The following is a 27780-nucleotide window of genomic DNA, read 5'->3' as shown; positions in this document are numbered from 1 at the left end:
AAGAGTTGGTACCTGAGTGGGTCTTGGAGGAGCTGCAGGAGTGACCATATGGAGTCCACATCCCCTTCCTCCCTGAGCCTCGGGCCCCGTGGGACAGAGCTGGGCAGGCCCCAGTGATGGATGGGGCCTCCCCACCACCCCCATGCCTGGCAGGGCTACCCAGCTTCCAGAGGCTCCAGCCCTGGGCTCCTTCCCAGCCACCCGCCCCTCTGAGGCCCCGGCTTCATTCCCTGTCTCCTTCCCCACAGGTCTCAGTCTGCTGGGGATTCTGTTTTCGTTGGAAAGAGGAGGCGGAGGTGTTTGCGTGTCTGGCTGTTTCCTCCTTTCTCATTCCTCCTCCCTGCCTCCCTCCTGCCTCTCAAGATGTTTCCTCTGCCAGCCTGGCTCCACTCCAGCCTCTCCCCTCCCAGGGCAGACAGCAGCCATCCTCTCCCGCCTGGGGCTTCTGCGGGCTGTGGCTTTCCAGAGTGCGCTCTTTATGCCTTCCACCCACAGGAGGGGTCCACAGGGCATGTACTTCAGGGTAGGGGCACACTGCCTCCTCCTTCCTCCACTGTTTAAATCTCCTGGGAGAGGAGGCCAAGGGCCCACTCCAGGGCTGCCTCCTGCTTGGGGTTCATCCCTTTCCCCCTCTGGGCCTCGGTTTCCTGGGGAGCCTACAGCCAACACGGCCCCTTGGCACAGAGACACATAGCGTGTCTTGTGTTCATTTGGTAGTAATTTTGTGTTGCTTTGCCAAAGGCATTGGGGGGATGCTCCCCACAACTTGGCAGGGCCCTGGAATGTAGAATTTGTACTACTACTCCTCACATCCCCACCTTCTCAGATATCCAGCTGAGGTCTCATCACTTCCTGGGGACCCTCCCTGGCCCCCCTCTCTGTCTGCCCTCCTGGCAGAGGCTTGTAGGGTGAAGCAGACCCATACCCTGGCCTGATGGAGCTCGGTCTGGGCTTTGCCTCCCCATCACCTGCTCTGTGCCTGCAGCAGGGCAGATGCTCAGTAAATATTTGTAGAATGAATGGTTGGAGAGCAGCTAGGGAAGCAGAGGTTGGCATGATGGAGCAGTGAGGACAGACAAGGTGCTGAGGGAGGACTTTGCAGAGGAGGTAGAGCTGACCTGGGGTTTTGAAGGATGGAAAAGAGTTGGACAAATAGGCAGGGTAGGAAGGGCATTCCAGGAAGGAGGAACAGCCTGTGCAAAGCCTGAAACAGATGGTGTGTGATCTGGGGCTTAGGGTATGTGTGAGTAAGTGGCTGGAGGGGAGGCTGTAGAGAAGGGCCAGGATATGGGAGGAACCTCCAGTCTGGGGGTGGGCACCCTGGCCTGCTGGAATGATGCCAGCAGTTAGCCCCTTCAGTTGGGTCCCAGATCTTTGTGCTGCAGGCCTGGCCTTGGAGGGCAAGCAGGCGGTGTGGGGAGGGCCCTGGAGGTTTGCCAAGGCTTGTCAGAGCTTGTCAGGGTTTGGGACTATGTGAATCCAACCCAAGGCTATGGCTCTGCTCCCCTGGGCCGAGCAGGTCGTGGGATTAGAACCTATCAGGGCCAGCTAGTTGAAGCAGTCTTTGTGACAACACGTAAGATAGAACCAGGTTCAGTTGTGGTCTCCGTAATTTCCTGGCTGTGATCCTGGGCAAATCATTGATTTCTTTATGCTATGTTTTCCTTTACAGTAAAGATAATAGAAGCTACCTCTCAAGATTGTTACAAAAATGAACAAGGTAACTTGTAAAGTTGTCCTTTTTCCTCCTTGCTCTTTCTCCCTGGCCTCCCCCACCCTCCTTTCCTTCTTAGCAGAGCTGGCCTTTTGGACTGAGGCCTGAAGAATGCTGGGCACCCTCAGCCCTGATAGCCCACCTGAAATCTCTCCTTCCTGGAGGCCCTGGATTCAGAATGCCCCTGTTAAATACGCATTCCTTAGGGCAGTGGTTGTGTGTCTCAGCCCACAGCACCAGTGTCAGCATAGAAATGCAGCAGTTAGAAATGCAAATTCCCAGGCCCACCTCTCACCTACTGAGTGGGAATTCTGGGGGTGGCTCCCAGGTGATTCTGACCTAGGCTTAAGTGTGAAAACCACTGCCTGAGGGGACCGATGCTCAAGGGCCTCTCAGTGGGAGAAGCCTGGCTTTGGGCCTGGAGTCAGAGCACATGGGTGCCCAGGGGGCTGGCTTCAGGGGTTCGTAACCTGTGCAGTCACTCAGGGCCCCAAGTTCAGAAGGATCTGGTTTAATGTGCGTCTGTCTCTGTCTTGAAATCTGAACAAGGGGCCCCACGTTTTCACTTTGCACTTGGGTGCACAGATTATTATAGCTGGTCCTGGGTGCTGATCCCAGCGTGTTCCTGGTTAGCTGGGTATCCCTGGGGAAGTTGCCTTCTCCTTGAGTCTCACTGTCCTCATCTGTGTAGGGGGGTGGTAATCCCCACCTCCTAGAGGGATCCTGAAGATTAAATGTGATGAGTGGGTTCAGTAGCTGGAGCGGGGCCTGGCCCAGGCTTCCAGAGGCCGTGTGCCAGCACTGGGCACACCTCTGGGGATGCCATGGCAGCAAACAGACACTGCCCTTGGCTTAATGGGGCTTCTGGTCTGGAACAGGGACACAGATGGCAAGAGAGGCACACTGTAAGAAGCGCTCTGCCGGTGCCTAATGGAGGGATCTGCCCTAGTTGGGGGTCACCAAAGGCTTTCTGACGATGTGAACTTGGTGTGGGGCTGGACAGCATTGTCCAGATGGAGGCAACAGCATTACGGGTGGTATTTTCATAGTTATTTATTTTTTAATAAATTTATTTATTTTATTTATTTATTTTATTTTTGGCTGTGTTGGGTCTTTGTTGTTGTGTGCGGGCTTTCTCTAGTTGCGGTGAGCAGGGGCTACTCTTCGTTGCTGTGCGCGGGCTTCTCATTGTGGTGGCTTCTCTTGTGGCAGAGCACGGGCTCTAGGCATGTGGGCTCAGTAGTTGTGGCACGCGGGCTCTAGAGCACAGGCTCAGTAGTTGTGGCGCACGGGCTTAGTTGCTCCGCAGCATGTGGGATCTTCCCAGACCAGGGCTCGAACCTGTGACCCCTGCATTGGAAGCTTCTTAACCACTGCACCACCAGGGAAGTCCCTTCATAGTTATTAATAACAGACCTCTGGGAAGGCTGAGGTGAGGTGAGGTGAGAGGGCCTGGAGGGAGGAAATGGGTCACGGTGGCCACAGGCGGGTCAGGAGGCTGCGTTGGGGCCTTAGTGTCCAGTCTGGGTTCCTTCCCTTCAAAAAGTCTTTAGACCGCAATAATTTGGAATAGGAACGGACCCTTGCCCAGAGGCCTTCTGGAGCAGATAGGAACATGGCTTTGTCAGCTGGTGCCACAGGCAAGTTCTTCACCCTCTGGAAACCTTCAATAAATGGGCCTCCTAATCCCCTCTGGGTGGGCGGTGGTGACGTTCAAGTGAGATGAGTGCACGGAAGCCCCAGCACAGTGCCATCTGCAGGAAGTGCTCCGTGCTAAGGGTGGATTCCTGTTTCCCTCTGTTGATGTGGAAGTGGGAGCCCAGGTTTTGATCAGGAGTCCCTCTAGCCCAGGCTAGTTCCCTTGGGGAAATCCTTTCTTTAATTGTAAGGCAAATGAGGCCGACAAGCCCTTTCCTAGAGATGATCAAGGACTGACCAGCTTGGGGGCCCAGAAGCAGTGGCTTTGGCGACAGCTGAGTGCTCACCTCTCCGGGTGCTTCCCCAGGTTAAATTAAACCCACCAGCTATGTCACAGAGAGGGGGTGAACTCCCCCATGGGCGTCCTGAGTCCAGCCGCTGCTCTCTGAATGGTGAGAACAACTTTCATTTATCGCAGGCCTCACTGTACCGGGTGCTTCTCATGCATTCCTGGAGAAAGGCACTATTATTCCCATTTTAGAGGTAAGGATCGGAACAACTCTCCCCTTACCCAAGGTCACCCAGCTAGTGAGTGGCAGACCCCAAAGCCTTACCTACTACCCCAAATTGGCTCCCATAGTGACACACTGTGGAGCCGGGGGCAAGTCCAGACCTTTCTGGGCCTCAGTATCACCATGTGTGCCCTGAGGGGTGGGACCCGACATTCTTCAAGGCCCCTTCAGCTCCAGTGTCCTAGGGTCTGCGCATCTGGGAGGGCCCGTCCCCTGGGGAGTTCTGCCACCACACCTCCAGGCTGCTGTTGTCTTTACTGTGTAGAAAATGACCAGCTTACCCAGGCCCTCTCAGCTCCAGCCTCCCAGGCCTGCCATCTAGGGCTGACCCCTGACCCTGCTCCCTCTCTCTTAACCCCCAAGTAGGAGCAGGAATGGCCAGGACCCGTGGTTTCTGCACCACAAGTGGCCTGGGGCTGGTGTGGGGGCCAGTGGGGGCAGAACCCTGTGGGAGATTCCAAAGTGGGAAAGAGTTTGATGGCTCCAGGGAACTGACCAAGGTCAGTGTGGCTGGAAGATATGGAGGTGCAGGAGACTGTGGTGGAGGGGAGGTTGGAGGGGTGAGTAGGACCCAGATTGCGAAGGGCTTGTGGGCAGCAGTTATAGAGCTTGAGGCAGAGAAAGGACTTGATCAGGTCTGTCTAGAATGACTGAGAAAATGCCAGCGACAGTTAACACAGTGTCAGGCACGTAGCATTCAAAGCCATTCATTATGGTTTGATGCTTTTCATTATATCGATCATTAGGAATACCCAGATTCCACTCTTACCAGCTGTGAGAACTTGGGCCAGTCACTAACGCCTGGGACCTCATTTTTCGCACCAGTAATGCAGGAAGAAGGATAAGGAGCCTTCCTCCCAGGGATTTTATCAGGATCAGAGAGAGAGAATGGGGGGATTTCATCTCATCTCCGTTAATCCTTTTTTTTTTTTTTTTTTTTGCGATACGCGGGCCTCTCACTGTTGTGGCCTCTCCCGTTGCGGAGCACAGGCTCCGGATGTGCAGGCTCAGCGGCCATGGCTTACGGGCCCAGCCGCTCCGCGGCATGTGGGATCTTCCCGGACCGGGGCATGAACCTGTGTCCCCTGCATCGGCAGGCAGACTCTGAACTACTGCGCCACCAGGGAAGCCCTCATCTCCGTTAATCCTGAAAACACTCAGCCCCCTGAGCCCAGCTGTACAGCCAGTGCCCTTTCTCTGTGTCACATGCATCCCTGCTTCCCAGTTTGGGGCAGAGTAGGACTCAGCCACTGGCTCCAGAAGCCCCCAGCTACAATACAGCCCCTTTCAAGCAGGACTTTACCTTCCCCAGATCCCTTCTCTGTCCTCGACCTCAGTCCTACAAGCAGCAGACCTCTTCCTCCCCCTCAGACTCTCCCCCAGCCTTGAAGCTCTGGCCAAGGGGCTCCCAGCCTTAAGAGCTCGTGGAGATTCCCAGTAAGCCAGTGTGGTGTGGAGGGGAGTGTGCAGAACCTGAGAACATCACGTGCCTTCTCGGAGCCTCACTTTCCTCATCTGCAAAATGGGAATGGGAATACCTACTTTATTAGTCTCCTATTGCTCCTGTAACAAATTACCACAAATTTAGTGGCCAAATACAACACACAATAAATTCTCTTATAGTTCTGGATCTCAGAGTCCTAACACAGGTTGGCAGGGCTGCATTCCTTCTGGAGGCTCTAAGGGAGAATCCATTCCTTTGCGTTTTCTAGCTTCTGGAAGTTGCCTGCATTTCTTGGCTCCTGGCCCCATCCTCCATCTTAAGGCCGTCAGCACAGCATCTTCCAATTTCTCTCTCAGTGCTTCCGTCATCCTCACATTGCCTTTTCTCTCTCTGACCCTCCTGCCTCCTGCTTATAAGGACCTTCGTGATTGCACTGGGTCCACCCAGATAATGCAGGGTTATCTCCCCATCTCCAGATCCTTAACTAACATTGCATCTGCAAAGTTCCTTTTACCACGTAAGATAACAGATTCACCATTCCAGGGATTAGGATGTGAGCATCTCAGGGGGTCGTGATTCAGCCTGTCACACACTCCTTGCAGGGTGGTTGTGAGGATTAAATGAGACAAGAAACGTGAAAGGGACGTGGCAGTCAGTCCCTCGGCACATTTTCTTTTTGTCCTCTCTCTGGGCCTTTGTCTCCCCATCCATAAAAAGAGGCCTATTCTAGCTCTAGCATTTGGATCCCACCTTATCTAGAGCGTGTCATATGGTCAGGCAGACCATGCCCTTAGCACGGAATTCATAGGAAGCAGCAGAATTGAGCCCAGGATGCCCCCAGCGGCCCTCGGAAAAGCCCCCCTTCTCCTCCTCCCTCTTGGGGGTAGGCCTCCTGTTAGTTCCTGGCCAGCTGAGCATTTCCCATCATTCCCAGGGACGGCTGATGGGAAAGGCTGAGCTCACTGCTCCCTGGGGAGGGCGAGGGGTGGAGGGAGGAGAGGGAGAGGCTGGCGGCAGCTGCTTCAAGAGGCGAGAGGCGGGGAGAGGAGAGGCCAGGAGAGATTTACAGTGGGAGAGGTGGAGGTTATCAGTGCTCAGGATGAGTGGGAGAGGGTGAGGCCAGGCCTCTAAGCTGGGCCTTGGAGAAGGGTCAGCTCTTCCTTGGCCTCCTCAGCCCAGCCCCGGCCGTGCGGCTCTGTCCCTCTGTCCCTCCTGAGAGGCCCTGGGGTCTGGAGGAGTGTGTATGCATGCTGGGGATGGGAGGAGGGTGTCATAGGCCAGCAGGGGCTAGAAGTGAGAGGTTTTGCTGCCAGAGAGGAATACCGTCCCGTCCGTGAGAAGAGAGTCGTCTCAGCCAGCATACATGGCCCGCCCAGAAATCAGTCACCATATGCCCTTTGGCCCATCATCTGCCTTCACTGTACCCCACTCTTCTTATTTGCGTGTGTTGCGGGGGGAGGGAGGGGGGAGGTAATAGGTAATAACACCATTACCGGATTTGAGAGAATCAAGTGAGAGAGTGACTTTGCAGCGTATACTCTGCTATATAAGGATGTGTGAGTCCATGCTTATGCATGTCACTTTGATGTTCTCTCTTCTGCACCTTGACTACCTGGCAAACTTAATCGCCCTTCAAGTCCCAGCTCAGATGTCACCTGCTCTGTGTCACTTCCTCAGCAGCCCGTTGTCCATCTGGGAAGAATGGAGCTGCTCCCGCCCCCGAGTTATCCTCTTTATAACCCTCTCTCGGTGTCTTTTGCAGGATAGTGGTTGGTCTGTGCATCTGCCTCCCCAGCCATATGTGGGCAGTGCATTCACCTCAGACCCCTCTGCTTCTCAAGGTCCCAGTGGTTGTGGTAGAACAGAGGCAGGATGATAAAGGCCCCGGGGGAGCTGGCCTCCTGGCCTGGGCAAGGTCCCCACTTGGCAGTCCAGCCCTTAGAACCGAGCAGACCCCCATGATGGACTCAGTCAGATTCAGAGACCGCACTCAAAGCAGGTGGGCAGTCATCCACGTACAGGAACCCTTCACTTTCCGTGATGCAAATGCTCATGCCCGCTGCCCGGGACCTCCTGCGCGTAATCAGGACACCAAGGGGGACACGTTGGTAATGAGGTTTCCTGATGAGGGTGAAACCTGAGCCAGGGGACAGGGAGAGTGTTTCGGGAGAGGCTGTCTAGGCCCTGGAGAGTGTATCCAATAAACTCATCCACCACCCTCCAGGGACCCCCAGGAGGCCCACATCCCAGTGCCTCCGGCCCGCTAGATACACAGAGACGGCCACGTAAACGTTGGGGGACTTGGCCTCCCGCTCCTCGCTGTGTGTTCTCACCTGTGATTATTGGTCTCCCGCATCTCTCCAGAGTCCTGTATAGCCCTGTTCATCCTGGCACTTGCGGTGCCTCTCAGTGCCCTAATCCTACCGTATATTGAACTTGGATTATGTTCCAGGCCTAGGCAGACATCAGCCCATTCATTCCCCTCCACAGCCTGGAGGTGGTCATGTGATCCCACTCTCCAGGTGAGGACAGGCGAGGTGAGTAGCCGTTCAGTGCCAGGGTAGAGATCTGGACCCCGTTCCCAGTTGCTCTTTTCCGTTTCCTTCACCGTTTGCATGGTCTCCCTGAGGTTCGAGGAAAGATGGCCTGAGCGTCTAGGTTGCGGCAGGTGGAGCCGGTACTGAGTTGTCACTTCAGACGGTTTGGTAGCTAAGGCCCAGCGCTGTGCCTCCCGGCAGGTTTCTCACACCCCACCCCCGCCCCCAAATCCGTGTGAGGAGCAGGTGGAAGGTAGATTGCCAAGCCCCAGGCTGTGCTCTGGGGAGCGGTTCAGAGATGCCCTGGAATGCCCTTCCCTGCTGGCTGTCTCACTGAAAGCTGCACTTGGCTGGCTTCACTGTGCTCGCCTCATCTGCAAGCCTGTATGTTTTTGGAAGTAATGGAAATGCATTTCTTAAAAATGCTCGATAATTCAGCCTGGTCCTGATAACAGGCCTTGGTCTCTGCCCAGCACTCTGGCCTCCCAGGAACTCCTCATACCCATCACCTCCTCTCAGTGGCCCAGGCCCGTACGAGGTGACGTGACCCTCACGGAGAGCTGGTGAACCAGCTGAACCCTGTTCATTGGGGACCTGCCCAGGGCCACCCAGCGAGTCTGTTTCTTGTGGGGATGGTGGTGCCCGTTAGTATTTTCACTTACAGAGTTCTGACTGTGTGCCGGGGCCTCACTTAACACTCTAGAGGGCTGAAGTGCAGGCTGATGAAACAGCAGGGCTGCCTCACCCCAGCCCTTAACTCCTTTATGTTGCACCTTGTCTGAGCCGGAGCACATTTCCTGCCCTGGAGCAGCTCCCATCCTGGGGGGCCAACCCCCGCTGGATTACGCCCGCCAAGGAGGTGTATGAGATAGGTACCCTCAGCCTGGGGGCTCAGTAAAGCCCCCGAGGGAATAATGCCTCTTTTTTCCCCTTCAGTTGTTCTCAAGATTAGACAGGAGGAGTAGGTCAAATACTTAGCATGTGACAAATAAATGATAAATCTTAAAATAATTGTTATTGTGGTTTTTGGGGTTTGTTTTCTAAAGTTTAATAAAACCACTCAAAGTTTCCGAAGAAAACTATGATTTTGAGATGACTGACAAGCACGTATTGTACATTTGTAATATTCCTCTTTCAGAGAACCTTTTACATTGGAACTATACCACAGGATGTCCAATAATGAAAGTATTTGGTTTGGAACACACTTAGGATAAATTGTATCTTTCAACACTATCTCATTCTTTTAAAACCCAGAAGCGTTGTTACTATATTTTTACTTTCTAATTTATCAAGCATTTGGTTTGAACTGCTTACGTTTCTTATATCTACTCTGTGTCTTTGAGCAAGTTACTTGATTTCTCTGTGTTTCCTCATATATAGAGTGGCGATATAAGAGTATCTACCTTACAGGGTTCTTGTGAGGATTAAATGAGTTAAATACAGTGTTTAGAATAGTGCCTGACACTTAATAAACATCAGTTATAATAATAATAATTATTATTATTTCTTAATAAGAAAATACACCCAGATTTAGTTACCAAATCCGGTCAGGTTGCCTTTCAGTGACTATGCGTTCAGGTAACATTTACTGAGTGCTGGTCTTGGGTTTGTCTGGGTCTTGATCTCGGGACTCAGCTGCCCCCTGGCTCTGTCCAGGGACCTGGGCTTCCTGCACGGTTTCTGCCTCGTGCGACTAGCCCCCAGGGCCCCGGGGGAGGCTGAGCTCATAAAAAGTGTCGGCAAAGCACTTTGTGGATCAATGCTAACTAATAGCAGCTCCCTGGAGCTGGCTCATATAAGGAAGACTATCGTGGAGGCAGCTTGAACCAGGCTCAGGGGCGGCCCCTGGGGAAGGCCAGTGACGTCCTCAAGGTGGGACCTGGGAAGGGCCCTGCCGTCCCTCCTCCCTGTTGCCTCCTGCCACTTTAACCAGCAGTGGGTGCTGACAAAGCTTGGAGATGGGCGGGGAGTGTTAGTGGCCACACGGGGAAGAGGTTTGCCCATTTAGTGACAGAGTCAGGAGCAGAGACCCATCTAGCCCACACACCTGGTCACTTCCAGGCCAGAGCTGGGTGCACGGCCTGTCCTGGGCATCCTCTTGTCAGGGATCTCCCAGTCATCCCCATTGCTCTCTCTCAAGAGGTCAACATTCCTGGCTGAAATAGACAGCTGCTGGCCTTTGCCCAGACACATGCCTGTCTTAAGGGTGGCAAAGCAGCTTCTGTTCAGTTGTGGGCATGAATGGGAAGTTGGCATGGGACCTTGTGCAAAGGAGGTTGTGGGCAAGACTTCCCCTAGTTCTGCCCCAGGGGGAAGTCCTTCGAGTCTCAGACGGAACTGAAGTCTGTTTTGGGAACTGCTGAGGAGGCAGCAGACAGGAATTTGCCCTCTGGGAGCTCGTGGTCTGATGGAGGGGCCATGGTCCTGTTCTCCAGGAGAGAGACTCCGGTCTGCTGGTTGGGGGCAGGGAGGGGGGGTGTGGCTCCTGTTTCCTGGGACTTCCGATCCAATGGAGGGGACACAGCCCTCTTGTCCTCTAGTAGCTCCTTGTCTGAGGAAGGAAGCACGAACTTTGTCTGCAGCAGCCTCCTATCTGATGGAGGAGTCATGGCCACTTCCCTCAGGGAATTCTTATCTGATGGAGGAGATATGACCTCTGCCCTCAGGAAGGCCCCTGTCTCCCTGTTTGATGGGGGAGGCTCATCTCCTTCTCTCACTTAAGAAGCCCCATTTGGTGGCCTCTGCCTTTGCTCCCTGCCTCCCTGGCCTGATTCATGGGGAGCTCTGGTCTACAGGCAATAGCCACAGAGAGCTGGGCAGAGTAAGGGCTAGGCTGCTGTGGGGCAGGGCAGAAGGGAAGAAGGGGGTGCTTTAGAGGGGCTCCTGTAGCGAGTAAGGGTGACAGGAAAGGCTTCCCAGTCGAGATGCCTTAATGGAACAGTCTGATGGAAGGAGGCGCCTGGCTGTGATGAGTACCCACTGGGGATCAGGGGTTGCTCCTCCAGGCTGGGAAGGGTAACTTGAGGGTCACTCGGGAGCCTGTCTCCACGCAGGCCAAACTGCTGGAGTGGAAAGGGCCCCTGGAGACGCTCACCTTCTGCCCGTCCGTGCACAGGCCGACTACTGCCAGCCCAGAGACCTCCGCCCTCCAAGGCCTGAGAAGCCCAGAGGAGGAGAGGAAACAGGACATGTATCAGGAACGCCTTTTCCTTTTGTTTGTAACTAACCCCCTGACTTGGGGCTGGGGAGAGCTGATTCTGCACGGCCTGCCCTGGCCTAACTGCTGCTGCCTGCAGCCCCCAGCACTGGGTCTTCCACGGCCTCCCTCCTTCCCACACAGTGCCCCGCCTTGCCTCAGCTCCTGCTCCTGGGCTGGTCCCTTAATTTCACCGAGACTCAGGGCTCTCATCTGTAAAATGGGGTAAGACTTCCTATCTGCCTCATAAGGAAGTTTGTTTTTTCCTTTCTTTATAGGACTTACATAATTTATTCCTTTATCCATGAGATGTGCCTGGAGCATTTCCTGTGTGCTGACCTCTGGGGTGGGCAGGAGCAGAGAGTGTAGGCGAGGAACAGGTGCGGGCAGACAGGAAGTCTGTTTGGGACTTGTGTGGGGAGTCTGGGGACATCCGAGTACACATGTCCCAAGGCTAGTGAGTATGGGGTCAGAGAGGGTCTGGCTGGAGATGGGGGTTTGGCTTACCAGCATCTGGTGGCAGTTAAAGGGGCCAGGTGGGTGGGGTCACCAAGGGAACTGCTTGTCATGGGTCCTGGGAAGGGGTGGAGGCCAGGCCCTGGAGGCCACAGGCAACCGGGCTCTGCTCTGGAGCCTACAGACAGCTGGGCACAGGGCAGGGATGGGGGACCACTGAGTCAGGGCTCCAGTGGCTAAGAGGAACGGGCCTGGGATGGGGTCACAGGATGGTGCTCCTGGGGGGTGGCAAGCTGGGTGTGGGGGTGTGTGGGAAGGATGGTCTTTGGGTTGAGGAGACAGTAAATTATGGCAGCGGTGCTCAGACATCAAAAGAAGGTCGTCAGGCAGATTGGCATTCTCTTTTTGTTTTGGCCGCACCGTGTGGCATGCAGGATCTTAGTTCCCCAACCAGGGATTGAACCCGTGCCCCCTGCAGTGGCAGCACGGAATCTTAACCACCGGACTGCCAGGGAAGTCCCGGATTGGCATTCTCTTATTCTCATGATTTCAGTTAGTCTTCTGCTGGCTAGAGGGCTGCTGTGGGAGCACGTGTGTTTACGTGGTGTGTGTATGGTGTACGTCGGGGGAGTTGTAGGTGAGATGTGTGTGGGGTGTGTGATGCAGGTGTGCGCATGGAGTGTGCTTAGTATTTGTGTGTGTGGTCTGTGTATGTGGTGTGTCTAAGTGTAAGTGGTATATATGTGGTGTGAGATGTGAAGCATACGTGGTATGTGTGTGGTGCAAGTGTGCACGATGTGTGTGGTGTGGTATGTGGTGTGTTTTGTACATGTGTGGTGTGTGGTGTGCCTGTAGGTACATGTGTAGGGCGTGTAGGGTATGTGTGGTGTGTGTTGTGTGTGTGTGGTGTTTGTGGGTATGTGTCTCTGTGTGTATGCATGGTGTGTGTGTGTGTGTGTGTGTGTGAGGTGTGTAGAGTTTGTGACTGCATACAGCAGGCTGGTGCTGAGCCATTTGCCTGGGCTGGAAACTTAGAAGCATCCACCAGGCTTCCGAATTTCCCTTCTCTATTTAGGGTCACATCCAATGGTCCACTGGTAACAGCTGGCTATCCAGGAAAAAAAGGGGGGGTGGGGTTTTAGTATTTGCCGATTTCTGTGGTGTAAATTCTTCCACCAAGGATTTCACCCTACTAATGTCATGTCATTGAACATGGAGTTGGGAAGAGATGCACAGTAGGGCACTATCTTTATAGAGAAATTTAGTAAAAAAATAGTAAGTGATAAGTTTTGAGTATTTATTCCCTTTATCTTTTTTTAATGAGTGTTGATAGTTTTTTTAAAATAAATTTATTTATTCATTTTATTTTTGACTGCATTGGGTCTTCGTTGCTGTGCACGGGCTTTCTCTAGTTGTGGCGAGCGGGGGCTACTCTTCATTGTGGTGCGCGGGCTTCTCATTGCGGTGGCTTCTCTTGTTGTGGAGCACGGGCTGTAGGCACACGGGCTTCAGTAGTTGTGGCGCAGGGCTGAGTAGTTGTGGCTCGTGGGCTCTAGAGTGTGGGCTCAGTAGTTGTGGTGCATGGGCTTAGTTGCTCCGCAGCATGTGGGATCTTCCTGGACCAGGGCTCGAACCCGTGTCCCCTGCATTGTCAGGCGGATTTTTAACCACTGCGCCACCAGGGAAGCCCTCCCTTTGTTGGTTTTTTTTTACTTTTTTAAAAAATTTATTTATTTATTTATTTATTTTTGGCTACGTTGGGTCTTTTTTGCTGCATGAGGGCTTCCTCTAGTTGCGGAGAGTGGTGGCTACTCTTTATTGCGGTGGCTTCTCTTGTTGCGGAGCACAAGCTCTAGGCGTGTGGGCTTCAGTAGTTGTGGCACGAGGGCTCAGTAGTTGTGGCTCGCAGGCTCTAGAGCACAGCCTCAGTAGTTGCGGCACATGGGTTTAGTTGCTCCGTGGCATGTGGGATCTTCCTGGACCAGGGCTCGAACCTGTGTCCCCTGCATTGGCAGGCGGATTCTTAACCGCTGTGCCACCAGAGAAGTCCCCCTCCCTTTGTTTTTAATATAATTTATTTAATTGTAATTTTGGATCAGGATTTCTCACCATCAGCACTGTTAACATTTGGGCTCGAGGTTTTTTGTTGGGAGCAGGGAAGGGGCCGGCCTACACATTGTGCAGGCAGCACCCGTGACCTCCGCCCACTAGATGCCAGTAGCACCCCTCCCCCAAGTCGTGATCACCCAGATGTCTCTAAACATTGCCAAATGTCCCCCAGGGGGCTGAGACAGCCACTTCACCCCCAGTAGAGAGCCATTGGCAATGGCTGTGTTTAACAACTAGCTCACAACATTCCTACAAGTGTGACAGTCGGCTCTATGAGCCTGTACAAGCCAGCTCCAGCCCATCATGGGCACTGTATCTAGCTAAATATAAGACATGGGTTTTTCTCCCCAAAATTCTTTCTCAAGAAAGAGCCACTATCCTAGGCCATACCTTTCAATCTGGACAGAGCTCCTGACCACAGAGGGCTCTCAGCCCCTGACTGGCCCCCAGAGTGGTTGAAGCAAAGTTGGAGATGCACTGCCCTACTGATCTGTTCTGATATTTCATGAAATGTGACAATGGAGAAAAAAGTAACACTTCTGAATCAATATCTTATTTTATTATATGTTCTTCTGTATCCCTAAAAGTTTATATGTGCAAATTGGCAAAAACAAAAAAACCACACACACACACACACACACACACACACACACACACACACACGCAAGTAGAACTTTAAATAAAGTCTTCCCACTGGGAAAACCATGGCTGCCGCGTCACACACCCGTGTTTTATCCTGGCGGCCAGGCGGCCCGCCTCTGAATCGTCTCTTGGCCCAAGTCCTATTTTTCCCCATCTTCAGGCTCAGGGTTTGGCCCTTGTTTATGCATTTATTCATTCTTTCGAAATATTTACTAAGCACCCACTATATACCAAGGAAGATGACTGAAGGAGGACAGGGTTCCTGCTCTCTGGAGCTTGTCAGTATTTCACTCCACGCCATCCACTGGGGAGCAGAGATGTGCAGGCTCGTGTGGATGCTGAGGGGACATGGGGCAGAATAGAGGCGAGGAAGGGAGAAGTGCATGTGTGGGTGGCTATTGTGTGCCTGAAGCTGAGCTGGGCACATCATACATGGCTCATCCCACCCTCCTGCTGGGCTTCTGAGGGAGGGTTTTGTTTATTTGTGGAGTATCTCTCTCTCTCCCTGCTCCAGAGTGCAGGTGTCCTGGTGACAGGGCACAGGGGCCTGTATCTTCTGGAGGTAAGAACAGTGTCAGGCCCAGAGATGGGAAAAAAAGGAAGAAAAGCAAGGAGGGGAGTAGCAAAGATGGTTGGAGAGAGGGAAGGAGGAAGGGGTCAGGGCAAGGACACTTTAAGCTGAAGCAGTCAGGGAAGGCTTCTTGGATGAGGTGACATTGGGAAGGAAGGATGGGAAGGATTGCAGTGGGAGAACTGGTAGAAAGGCTATTACAGAAAGAGGGAATAACAGGGCATGTCCCTGGAGATTTCTGGAATGTGAGGGTCTAAACTAGGAAGAGAATATCATAAACTGCTGTTTTCTACCCAAGACTGAGAGAGAGACAGCTAAAAAAACTTGTTTGTCTCCAGTGGAGTTAATATAACCATCCCCTCCCACCTGAGGGACAGCTGGGCAAGAACTCTCCCCTGGGCGCTGGAGGGAAGGCAGAGTGTTGGCTCAGGGAATGAGGATAATAGCAATAATAATTACAGTCCCAATGATGTCCGCTTCCCTTTATCATTCCCTACTAGGTACCAAGGCTTTATATATGCCTTCACCTATGGGGTAGATATCAACCCCACTTTCCAGATGATGGAAAGTATGCCTCAGAGAGGAAGCAAAACTCAAGGTCACACAGGACTCAGGCGGGGTCTGCGTGCTTCAGCGTCTGCACTGTTTCCTCTGCCAGCACCCTTCCCTTCCTGCCTCTCAACCCTCGAGAAGGCTGGAGAGCATTCAGGTGCAGTTTGTGGGCTCTTTGGGATCCAGCTGCCAGCCTGCTTGGTGAAATTATTAGCTTTCGATTTCAGATCTCCAGTTTCGTGGGTTACTAGAAAATGGGCCAGGCTCCTTTAAGAAAATCTCCCCTCTGTCCGTGGCCACATGGTGGCTCCCCTCCTCCCTCACTCTGCACCCCCTGGAAATCTTCACATATATGGATCATGGCTAGAAAAGTGAACACATGAATGTGGACAAGAGGCTGGAGCAATTGCTGTCTGCCTAGACGCCTGTGAGAAGTCTGGAGCCTGGGAGCTTGACTTGGCCAGACCCCCATCCCCCACCCCTCACCCCTCAGGCCTGTGCCCAAGGAAGCCATGCACGATTCTGAGCAGGGGAGTGACAGGAGCACCAGAAGCCTGGGGCTCTCCTCCCAGTCTGTGACTGGACACACCCCAGAGTCTCTCTGGGCCTTAGTTTCTTGGCCGGGTGCAAGATTCTTCTCTTCCATTGATTTCTCCGTCTGGGAAATAAAGCAGGCTACACTGTGATCCCTCATGCTCCCCAAATCTGTGAAACAGGGGTGACATCTCCTGTCTTCTGGCCTCCTCCCCCTGTCCTGGGCTGTCCTGAGAAGCAGGTGCACTAATGGTGGATAAACAGGCAGGCAATGTTCTGACACAGGGAGGGCGGTTCAGTTCTGGCAGACCAGACAAGCCTGCACACAAATAACTCTGCTACCAGGGAGGGTGTGATAAGGGCTCTAGAAAGCTCCTTGCTGCCACAGCTACCTGCTCCTCACACCTCCCGGCTCCCTGATGGCTGTTCTCACACCCAGGAAAGTGGGTCAGAATGTAGGGCGGGTGTACCTGAGGGTGAATGCCCCCTTGCAGGTCCCCACCCTACCTAGCTGAGCTATGACTGCTATCAGGCGCAGGGATGGGGGAAAGGTATGGGGTGACAGCATCTCTGTGTCCAAGGTACAGTCCTGGCCATTCTCCTTCCCCCTAAGTGCCTATGGCTCCCCATTGCCTTCTGCATATGGTCTGAGGTCCTTAGTCTGGCATTCGAGACCCTTTATACCTAGCCCAGGGCCTGGGGCATGGAAGTGCTCCGTGACTATCAGGGAAGCATGTGGACCCTTCTCTGGTCCGTCCTCCTCCCTGGTGCTCCTCCCAGGCACTTGGGAAATACTGCAGATTGCCTACTGTCTCTCAAATGCACAGTGGACCCAGTTGTGAGGCCCCCACCTGCAGTGCTGTCACCTTTTCCGCACCTCTGTGTGTTCTTCAAGATCCCTCTCGTTGCTACTTCCTCCCTTGAAGCCTTTCCTGACCCCCTCAGACAGAACCACACAATCCTACCTATAAGGTAGTATTGTGAGTGGTGAAAAGTGTCATCCCTGCAGCTAGACTGCCTGGGTTCCAATATGAAGCTGAGCACCTTACTAGCTGTGTGACCTTGGGCAAATGACTTAGACTCTCTGTGCCTCAGCTTCCTCATCTGCGAAAGTGGGATAGTCGTACCTCCTCATATGTTGTTGGAGGAACAAATGAGTTAACATTTATGACACACTTAGAGTAGTAACTGGCCCCTGATTTCTCTCCTGGATGAGTTTTCTGTTGTTGATTGAGCTTAACATCTGAAGGTCTCCCCACATTCACTGTATTCATAGCATTTTTATCTAACATGAACTTTCTGATGCTCGCAAAGGATTGAATTGTTGCCAGTGCTCTCTCAGTTCACTGGTAGTGAATCTACGTTCGTGGATAATCTCTACAAGATGAGTTTTCTGATGCTGAGTAAGACATGTTTGGCTAAATGATTTCCCATAGGCAGCCCGTTCATGGGCTTCCTCTCCTGTATGAGTTTTCTGATGCTGGCTTTGAGACATTGATTAAGTTATTCACGGTCTCTGAAGCTCAGGTTTCCCCTTTGAAAAATGGGAATGTTTAGATGGCATAATATACTATCTTAACGTGTGTGAAGTTCTTAGCACAGCACCTGGATTACAGGGAAAGCTTAATGCACGGTGGCCGACGTGATTGGTGGGTTTATCTCACTTGACTATACCGTGGTTTTTTGTCAGCAGGAACATCTTAGTGCCTGCAGAGCCTGGCAGTGGTAGGAGTGTGTGAATGTTTACCGGGTAAGTGAATGATAAATGGGAGAGTCATTGGTCAAAGCTGAGCAGAGGCCCGTGGGGGTGTATCAGTTGTATACCTGGCTCAGCCTGATGGTGGCTGGGACCCTGCCCCTATGAAGTATTTTCTAAGCCCGGTGCCTATTGATCATGACAGCCGAAGAGAAGCATAGATAGAAGAAGAAATCCCTGGAGTCCACTCACCCAGAGCAAAGGACCATCCCCACCATCTTTTTAAACGTCATCCATCCTCCCTATTGACTAATTCTCTCTTAGGGCATTCATTCAACAGCATTCCACCTGTTTTTATTTACTGAGCACCTACTGTGGCCCAGGCACCATGCTGTGCCCCAGGGATCCAGTGTCAAAAATACAAATAAGATCTCTACTCTCATATAAGTTATGAAAGAGAAGCAGAGGGTGAGTAAACAGACTTTTACAGAGTGTGGTAAATGTTGTGACGGAGACACACTGGGTGTGGGAGTTGGGGGGCGTCTAATCCAGACCTGGGGGGAGTCAGGGAAAGCTTCCTGGAGAAGGAGAGTGCTGAGCAGAAGACACAGCATGCAGTTCTGGCAGTTGACACAGCAGGCTTGGGGAAGGTTCTGAGGAATCACAGAGATGTGGACTCTGGCTTGTAAAATGGCAGAATCAGAGATTCTAGCATCAAAGGATCCAAATGCCAGGAGCCATATTTTCTCTACTGTGCTTACAATATTTTTTTCACTAAGACTTGAGACATACCTTGTTAGGGAAGCCCTGGCATCTCTATGAAGTAATTTGTGCTCATTGTACAACATGGAAAAATAAGGGATATAAAGGAATGAGTGGATGGGTGGACGGAGTTTCCTTCAACTCCTGGTTAACATTTAAGCACATTTCCTTTCCTTTCGTTCATTTTTTGGGGTTGTTTTTAGTTTTAGTTTTTAAAACTGAGATATTTACATACCATGATGTTAGCAGTTATTTTCACAAGGTTGTACAGCCATCACCACTATCTAATTCCAGAATATTTTCATCACCCCCTTAGCAATCACTTCCCATTTCCCCCTCCCGCCAGCCCCGGGCAACCGCTGATCTTCTTTCTGTTTCTATGTGATTGCCTATTCTGGACATTTCGTGTAAGTGGAATCACACAATATGTGGCTTTTTGTGTCTGGCTTCTTTCACTTAATACAATACTTTCGAGGTTCATCCATGTTGCAGCATGAATCAGTGCTTCATCCCTTTTTATGGTTGAATAATATTCCATTGAATGTATATGCCACAGTTAAAAAAATAGATTCATCAATTGATGGACTTCTTTTTCACTTTTTGTGACTGTTATGAATAATGCCACTATGAACATTTATGTACAAGTATTTGTGTGGACATCGTTTTCAGTTCTCTTGGGTATCTACCTAGGAATGGAATTGCTGGGTCATATGTTAACTCTATGTTTGATGTTTAGAGGGACAGCCAGACTTTGCCAAAGCGACTGCACTGCTCTACATTACCACCAGCAACGTACGAGGGTTCTTGTTTCTCCACACCCTTGATAACACTTGCTATTGTTCTTCTTTTTCTTTTTTTTTTAAATTTTATTTACTTATTTGTTTATTTTTGGCTGCGTGGGATCTTTGTTGCTGCGCGTGGGCTTTCTCTAGTTGTGGCAAATGGGGGCTACTGTTCGTTGCGGCGCGCGGGCTTCTCATTGCGGTGGCTTCTCTTGTTGCGGAGCACGGGCTCTAGGCACGTGGGCTTCAGTAGTTGTGGCTCGCAGGCTCTAGAGCACAGGCTCAGTAGTTGTGGCACACGGGCTGTAGTTGTGGCTTGCGGGCTCTAGTGTGCAGGTGCAGTAGTTGTGGCGCACGGGCTTAGTTGCTCCGCAGCATGTGGGATCTTCCCGGACCAGGGATCGAACCCATGTCCCCTGCATTGGCAGGCAGATTTTTAACCACTGTGCCACCAGGGAAGTCCCTGTAGTAAGTTTTGAATTTGGGAAGTCTGAGTCCTCCAACTTTGTTCCTTTTTTTTTTTTCAAGATTGTTTTGGCTATTACATTTCCATATGAATTTTATGATCAGCCTGTCAATTAATGCAAAAAATCCAGCTGCGATTTTTGATAGGGGTTGCATTGAATTCATAGATCAGTTTGAGGAGTATTGCCATATTAACAACCTTGTCTTCTCCTTCTTTCTTTTGGGTATTTATTGAGTATAAAGTTGAGCTCATGCCAAAAATACTGTTTTGATTCCTGATTTATTCTGCTTAATATTCTATCATAGGCATTTCCCTGTATTATGAAAGATGCAAGCATAATTTCAATGCTATGTAGTATTATTCCATTGTTTGGCTGTACTATACAAACTTATAAACTCTTGGTTGTTGGGTAATCTATCTAGGAAGGTACTTTGTTCTGGGTCCCTCACGATATAGGCCTCTCCCTATAGGCACAAAGGGACATTGGGAGGACTGGTGGCACGCAGAAAAGCGGCAGAATCAGAAGATAGGATCCAGCAGGCTGCACAGACACTGATACAGCATGTTTGTTTTAGGCATGTTCTCTAGAACAGTGGATTTTAAACAGTTAAAAATGTGCAGCGTGGTATTCATTTTACATTGTAACTCAGTTCATCTGAAACAAACGTTTTACTAAATAATATTTACTTTTCCTATTAGCCAGGAGAAGCTGGTCTGCTGCAGTTACAAACAACCCCCAAATCTCAGTGGCTCAAGAGCTTTTTTTCTCTCTCATGCTACATGTCTATCATCTAGCAGGAGAGCCCTGGGATTTCGGTCTCTGAAGGCTTTCCCATCCAGATCATTGCTGGTTTCAGTGATAGAGGAAAGAGGCTGTGGTAGGCAGAAGAATGGCCCCCCAACAATGTCTACGTCCTAATCCTTGGAACCTTTGAATATGTTATATCACATGGCAATCAGTTGATCTTAAAATAGGGAGCTACATGTATTCATAAGGGTCTTTAAAAGTGGAAGAGGGAGGCAGAAGAGGAGGTCAGAGCGATGCAATGTGATAAGAACCCAACCTGCTGTTGCTGGCTTTGAAGATGGAGGAAGAGGCCTTGAGACATGGAATGTGGGTGGAAAGGGCAAGGAAACAGATTTACCCCTAGAGCCTCTGGAAAGGAACGCAGCCCTGCTAACATCTTGATTTTAACCTAGTGAGGTACATTTTGAACTTCTGAACTACAGAACTGCCAGATAATACATTTATGTTGTTTTAAGCCACTAAGTTTGTGACCCTTTGTTATAGCCTCCATAGAAGACTAATATAAACAGCATGGGGAATCATGCACCAGCCCTTAAATGCTTCTGCCCGGAAGTGACATATGGCCCTTCTACGCATGTTCCCTTGGCCAGAGCAAGCTGCATGGGCACGACTAACTTCATAGGACTGGAGAAATTTGATCCACCCATATGCCCAGCCTTAGAGGGCAATAGAATATTGGTAAAATATAGTAGTATCTACTATACCTTTGCCATCGGCACCTGATGCTTGTATCTTTTATTCTATTGCATTAAAAGACAACAACAAAGTGCTGGTGGCAACTCTGTAAGTTGATTTCATTGTCAACTAATGGGTTGTGACCCCTGGGTTGAAAAACACTGCTCTACAGACCCTCCCCTGCCCATGCCTGATGGACCACATGACACACCCTAAGCCTAGTTGATTGGCCCAGGCATCGGACACCTGACCAAAACTGACCAATGAAATTCCTCTCCTGGGGATTTGGAATTGGGCCATTCAACCAGTTAACCGTGGGAAGCTGAGCAGAGGCAGAGTAGAAATAGGGTCGGAGTGAGAGCCACATGCAAGCCAAAATGATGGAGGGGCAGAAAAGCCCTGAGTAAGCAGAGAGTTGGTCCACAGAGGCAATGTAGCAGCCGCACACAGAGCAGTGCAGCCGGGAGAACATGCAGCCCCAGGGAGAGAGGTGGAGAAAGAGAGCAGCCGCCTGAGAGGCTGATGGCTTCCCCGTTCCCGGCTCCAGCCCCCGTGCGTCCTGCCTGCATATCCTTCCCGTGAGATTTTTGCCTCCTTATCATACCCTCTCATTTTCTTGAGCTCTGCTAGGTGGGTTTCTGTTCCTTATCTCCAGAGAGTCTTAATCAGCTAGAACAGCACCGGTATTTCTTGCGTGGGACCCAGCTTTGGCTCTGAGGGTCGGGCTTATGGGGTACAAACGGGACTTGGGGATGAACTAAACCCAGCCATCCCACAGTCTGGAAGTTTGGCTTTTACCTCAGTTTTGTGTGTTTGTGCTTGCTCTTCAAAGCGGACAGGCAGAAGCCATCTCTGAGGTCCTGCACCAGGTGGGGGTCCCAGTGAACTGGAAGCACCCCTGCAGGGGCCTTTTCTCTGACAGCATTGTGGTCAGGAAGCCAGTGGAGTTGTTTCAGGGACCGTTTGGCTGTGGGACAGAGTGGAAAGGACATGGGCTCTGGAGACAGGCAGCCATAATTCACCTCTTTGAGCCTCAGTTTTCTCATCTCTGAAATGGGATTGTGGAAGGATCAACAACAGTGTTCTGGGAAAAATACTGAGACATGCTGAGGGCGTACAAGCCTGGAGGGCGCCCGCAGCTGTTGTTGTTGTCTGAGGAAGCCATCAGCGTCCAGCTTCCTGAGGAGGTGGCCCGGTGGCTGGTTGAGTTAGCAGCGGGCCATCTCCCACTGCTGGGCTGGCCGTGCTTCCTGCCCCTCGTCACGCTTACTCTCCTGGTCGCTCCTTCCTCACCCTTTCATTTCTCCCCCCAACTCCTGTCCTCATTTCCCCTTTTTCTGTTATTCCTGACGTTGATAAAAACACCTGCTTTAGGAAAGCAGCAGGGTTGGACAGAAAATAACCAGCCTCTGGAGGCAGACAGACAGAACTGGGTCTGAATCCTGACTTATTAGCCCCTTGCTTGCTGTATGTTTCTGGGAAAATTACTACGTCTTTTTGAATCTCGAGTTTGTTGTCTGTAAAATGAGGGTTATAATGCTCATTTCACAGTGCTGTTATGAGAAATAATTAATTGGGCACTCAACAAATGCTAGTTCCTACTTTATAAAAATGTTAATTGCTTCTTCCTTCCTTCCCTCCCTTCCTTCTCTCTCTGACTATCACTACTCCCAGCTGGCCCCCCGCACCAGCTTCCTGTGGCCAGGGTGCTGCTGGTCCCTCTCAGGGGTCACTGGGGTGGCCTCAGGCATTTGTGGCCTCTCCTTTCCATCAGACCCAGGGCTCCTGAGGGGTGGACTGAGGCTTCTGGAAGCAGCTGGGATCTCTGTGGCCTGTCACTTCTCTGGTCTCCTCTGCAGGTCTGGCCTTAGCTTGGGAGCTGCTAGTTCAAACTGTGTGATCTGTATTTTTTTTCTCACTTTAGCAATTATTATACCCCAGCTGACTGTGGCATCTTCACACTCCAAACACTGATAAATATTTATGAGGAGGAGAAAAACCCAGAACTCCTAGGGGAGGTGGGGGAGGGATGTGCTAGGCTCTTATTTGCCAACCAAGCTCAGACCCATCAGTGGTCCCTTGGGCCCCAAAAGTAAGGGGGGAGTGATGGGGGGGCTACGGAGGCAGCACAGAGCCACCACCCCACTCCCCTCTGGGAGGACCTGCTGTCGCTGGGACACTGTGGGCCTCACCCCGCCTTGCCCTGGATGCCTGCTGGACCTCCTGCCCCTCCAGGATTTGGGCTGCCTGCATCGCTCTCAGCGCATGCAGGTCTGCTCTGTTGCTCTGTGTCTGCTCCATCTCTCTGTGTGACTGTCTCTCTCTCCCTCTCTTGTTTGTTTGTTTTATCACCTCTCATTCCATCCTTTATTGTCACATCTCCAGAGCCAGCATCCCCCTCCCTTCCCTCCCTCCCTCCCCTCCCTCCTCCAATACCTTCTCTGCCTCTGGGTCTCCGTCTCTACCTTTCTTCTCTCCCTCCCAACATTGCTCTGAGCGGTTCTGGGGCTGGATGATGGGGGATAGGTGAGGGGCCTCAGGCTCCCAGACCAGCTGCAGGGAGACAGGAGGAAGAGCTGCTGGGGCCCAGGGTGTGCTCTGGGAGGCAGAGGGAGCGCTTTACGGGAGTCAGGGACCATGCCTCTGCCCGACCCCACATCCGTGCTCTGCTGTGTGGCCGTGGGCACATCCCCTCCCTTCCTGGCCTCAGTTCCTCAGTTGATTCCTTCACTAATTCATTCATTCACCCTCTCAACCAGTATTTATTAAGTGCTGGCTGCCTACCATTCATTAACACAGGTTTATTAAACACCTACTAGATGTGCCGTTCTAGGTGCTTGGGACACATCAGTAGACGAGAGGGACAAAGATCCCTGCCCTCGTGGAGGTGACGTTAGCAGAGTAGACAGGCATAAATGTAATCCGAGAGTCCGTTATGTAGTGGGTTAGGAAGTGGTGAGTGCTGTGGAAAACGGGAAAGTACAGTGAGAGGATGTGGAACACTGGGTAGGCACAGGGTGAAGCGTCATCGTATAAAGCGCAGGGCTGGGCAAGTGTATCTGTGTGGGGAGAACGTCCCAGGGAAGGGACTGTTGAGGCAGGGACCACCCTGGTGTGTTGGAGGAAAGGCCAGCAGGCTAGCGGCTGGAGGATGGGGGAGAGTAGGGGGAGGTGAAGCTGGGAGGTAAAGGGGGAGGGCAAACCACACACACAAGGCCATGCCTCTGCGTGAGCTGGGAGGACTTTGAGCAAATGAGCGGCCAGGTCTGACCTATCTTGGAAGACTCCCTCCGTCTGCTGGGTGAGGAACAGACTGAGGGGGCTGTCGAGGGAGCCCAGGGGACCTATAAAGCAAGCATGGCGTCTCAGGTGGGGATGGCAGTGGAAGAGAGTGAGATCTGATCATGCCAGGCACAGTTCCGGCTCCCAATACTTGGTCAGTGACTGCAAGTCACTCCAGACCCCTTGTTCTGGTCCTGCCGAGGGACGGCCTGCAGAAACCTTCCCCTGGGCGGGATATGCTAACCTGGCCTTCCCGCTCTTTCTCTCCCCAGGGTGTTCAAGAAGGCGAGCCCCAATGGAAAGGTGAGTCTGTAGCAGCCGCACCCTGTCTCCTCTCTGTCCTCAAACTCTCATCCCCTCTTCCGGCATCTTTACTGCCGCGAAGGACCTGCACACCCTGTCTGAGGGAGAGACACAGCCCTGTCCTTAGGAGCCCTCGACTACAAGGAGAGGGGCCCTGTCAGCAAACTTGCCGTCTCAGGGGGGCAGGACGACTCTCCTGGACTTTAGGGAACCCCTGCCCTGGTGTGGCCCATCACGGAGAGGCTGCACTGTGAGTGCAATAATTAGAGCAAGTGCCAAGGGCCTCAGGGGTGGTGACTCTTCCGGCATGAGCGGCCCCTGGAGCCTCTCTACTGAACCCTGTTATCCAGGGCAGCTCCCAGTGCCTGCCCTGTTCTCTTTCTTAATATGGCCCCAGGCTCCATCCTGCTTTCCTCTCAGTTCAGCACATATTACTGACATCATTCCATGTCAGGTATAGGCTGAGCCAGTGGGAATCAGGGTAGGGTGTACTGAGATAAATAAGGCACAGCCCGTGCCCCTCAGGGCCAGATGCGGGAGGTAGGCACAGAAACTGGTAATTTCAATATAAAGTGGTAAGTATAGCTGCAGACCCAGCCTGGGTGGTCAGGGATGGCTTCTGTGGGGAAAGATGCATTCCCAGGCAAGGCAGGGTGGAAAAGGGCATGCAAGGCGTGAACATAAGTTGTAGGGAGTCTGGGTGCCAAGAGGGAGGCAGAGGGAGCGGGAGCTGAGAGGGGGAGGTGGCCAGGCTTAGGAGCTCGGACTCCTGGCCTGGGCTGGCAGATAGCACCACGTGCACCCACGTCTCCCTTCTGAGCCCACAGCAGACATCACCAATCACCCACGTCTCCTTTCTGAGCCCGAGGCAGACATCACCAATCACTGTTCACCCTTTCCTGCTGAGCCCATATTCCATCTTGGATTCTTCTCAACCCAGGGCCCCAGGCAGCCCTTACCAATCAATCAGAGTTGGCATTTGGAATGAAACTCATTTGTCATTTTACCTCTGGGCACTGAGGAACCATCAGAGGGTTTTCAGACCAGACTACCATGGTTAGATTTGCATTTTAGGATGACCAGTGTGGCTGAGGAGCGGAGAAAGGTCCAAAGTAGGGGAGGCTCCAGGCAGCAGACCGTCAAGGGGCTGGCGTGTAGTTCAGCCAATGCTGGCTGTGAGGATGGAGAAATCTGGTGGAGGGAGACTCGTCAGTGTTTAGGGATTGGGGAGGAGTAGGAAGCATCCAGGATGACACTCTGGATTCTAGCTCTGGGGTTCTTCCCTGAAGACTGGTTAATGAGTGGGGCGCTCACTGCCTCGGAAAACAAGTCCTTCGAGTGGATCACTGCAGGCTGCACAGAGGCCGGGAAGGGCACAGAGCTCAGTGTTCAGAGCACCCTCTCGGCGCTGCTGGCCCTGCTCTGGGTCCCCCCGTCCTTTCAGAGCTGCACCCGGCACCCCCTCCCAGCAGACTCCTTTGCTGCTGCCTCTCCACCCTCAGTGGTGCTTGGCAGGAAGATCCCTGCAGGCCTCAGTGTCCTCATCTGCAAAATGGGAACGATGACAACTTCTTCACAGGGCTTTGGGATGAACGGGTGCTTTAAAAATTATACAAGGGCTTGTTCGTATTAGGACTGGGGCTCAGGTCCAAGTCCAGTTAGGATTTTGATGAGGGCTAGGGTTGGGGCCAGGGGTTTCAGGGGCAGCTCCCAGGGTTTCCTCCAGGGCGGGGGCCCACAGCTGCTAACACCCTCTGTGCCTCTCCTCCCCAGCTCACCGTCTACCTGGGAAAGCGGGACTTTGTGGACCACATCGACCTCGTGGACCCCGTGGGTGAGTCCCTGGAGGCCAGAGAGGGAGGGGAGGGGGGAGGCAGGGCTGGCCTGGCTCCTTCCAGAGAAGAGCGTGTTGAAGCTGCCCAGGAATAGCCTTCAGGTCTCCAGAGTGGCCTGGTACCAAGAACAGGACGTGCGTTCAGTCAGCAAAAGCTTACCAAGCAGCTACTTTCCTCTTCAACCGAGGGACCTGTGAGAGGAAATTGTGGGAAGGATTGAGGTAAGAAGCAGGGCCGGTGTCCTGATGTCACCAGGAGGATGACAACAGCCACCACTTATCGTGAGCCTTATTATTACCCAACACCGAGGGTAACTGCTCCTATTATCATCCCTGCTTTACCGAGGAGAACGAGGCACAGGGAGGTTAAGTGACTTCCTCCAGGTCACAGAGCGAGTAGATCGAGGAGCCTGGATTCAAACAAACCCAGGCAGTCTGGCTTCGCAGAACCTTTGTTCTGCTCCCTCCTAATGGCAAAGGGTGGGAGGTGACAGGAAAACCTAGGGGCTTTTGAAACGGAGGCTGTCCTCGCTGACGTGGGGTTCTTACCGGAGGTTGGGCTGTGGCTGAAGGCACTTGCAAGGACTTTTTCTTGTTCAGGGCTTCTCAACCTCAGCACTCTTGACACTTAGGATTGGATCATTCTTTGCTGGCGGGGGCCACCCTCTCTGCTGAAGGGTGCTTAGCAGCATTCCTGGTCTCTACCCTTTAGACACCAGCAGTCCCCCCATCCCAGTACGACAACCAAAAGTGTTGTTAGACCTTGCGAATATCCCCTTGTGGGGCAGAATCACCCCCAGTTCGGATTCTAAGAACCAAAGCTCTCCTTAAAGAACCTCAGTCTCATTGCCTCTTCCCACAACTGTTTGAGGGAGGGAGGCCCAGCATGACCCCTATTTTACAAATGTGGACGAGGCCCAGAGAGGTTAAATGATTAAAGAGGGACGTGAACAAACCCGAGTGAGGCCAAAGAAGGTGACGGTTTGGGAGGATGGGCCCTGGAAACTGCATGAGGCCAAGTCCAGGTGAAGAAAGTAGGATGTGTTGCTTGGGGAAAAATTCACAGAGAACGTGGCCTGTCATCACATCCCTGCGGGCTTTGCTGGGGCCAAGGGGACAGGAGTGACTTGTGGTTCCAGAGCCCAGGTGGGAGCAGAGGGAGCAGAGTGGCAGGTTTCAGCTCGCTGAGAGGAAGGCCTTTGTGACG

General features: G+C 52.2%; 1 protein-coding gene across 5 annotated transcripts in view; it reads left to right on the top strand.

Moving 5' to 3' along the window:
- Window positions 1-27780, top strand: part of ARRB1 (arrestin beta 1) — a 78177-nt gene that overhangs the window by 26794 nt on the left and 23603 nt on the right. For 2 of the 5 annotated variants that reach the window (XM_033405740.2, XM_033405738.2), the window contains exons 1-3: window positions 21483-21732; window positions 24709-24739; window positions 26513-26573. In XM_033405740.2, the coding sequence (XP_033261631.1) occupies window positions 21677-21732; window positions 24709-24739; window positions 26513-26573 (148 nt within the window). In that variant the 5' untranslated portion in view covers window positions 21483-21676. Of the gene's footprint in view, window positions 1-11173; window positions 11327-21480; window positions 21733-24708; window positions 24740-26512; window positions 26574-27780 lie in introns of those variants that run through there. The other 3 variants (XM_033405742.2, XM_033405743.2, XM_033405741.2) reach the window with 3 other exon arrangements.

The sequence above is a fragment of the Orcinus orca genome, chromosome 8 (assembly GCF_937001465.1).
Source record: "Orcinus orca chromosome 8, mOrcOrc1.1, whole genome shotgun sequence".
Lineage (NCBI taxonomy): Eukaryota > Metazoa > Chordata > Mammalia > Artiodactyla > Delphinidae > Orcinus > Orcinus orca.
This window is presented reverse-complemented; position numbering and strand designations above follow the sequence as displayed.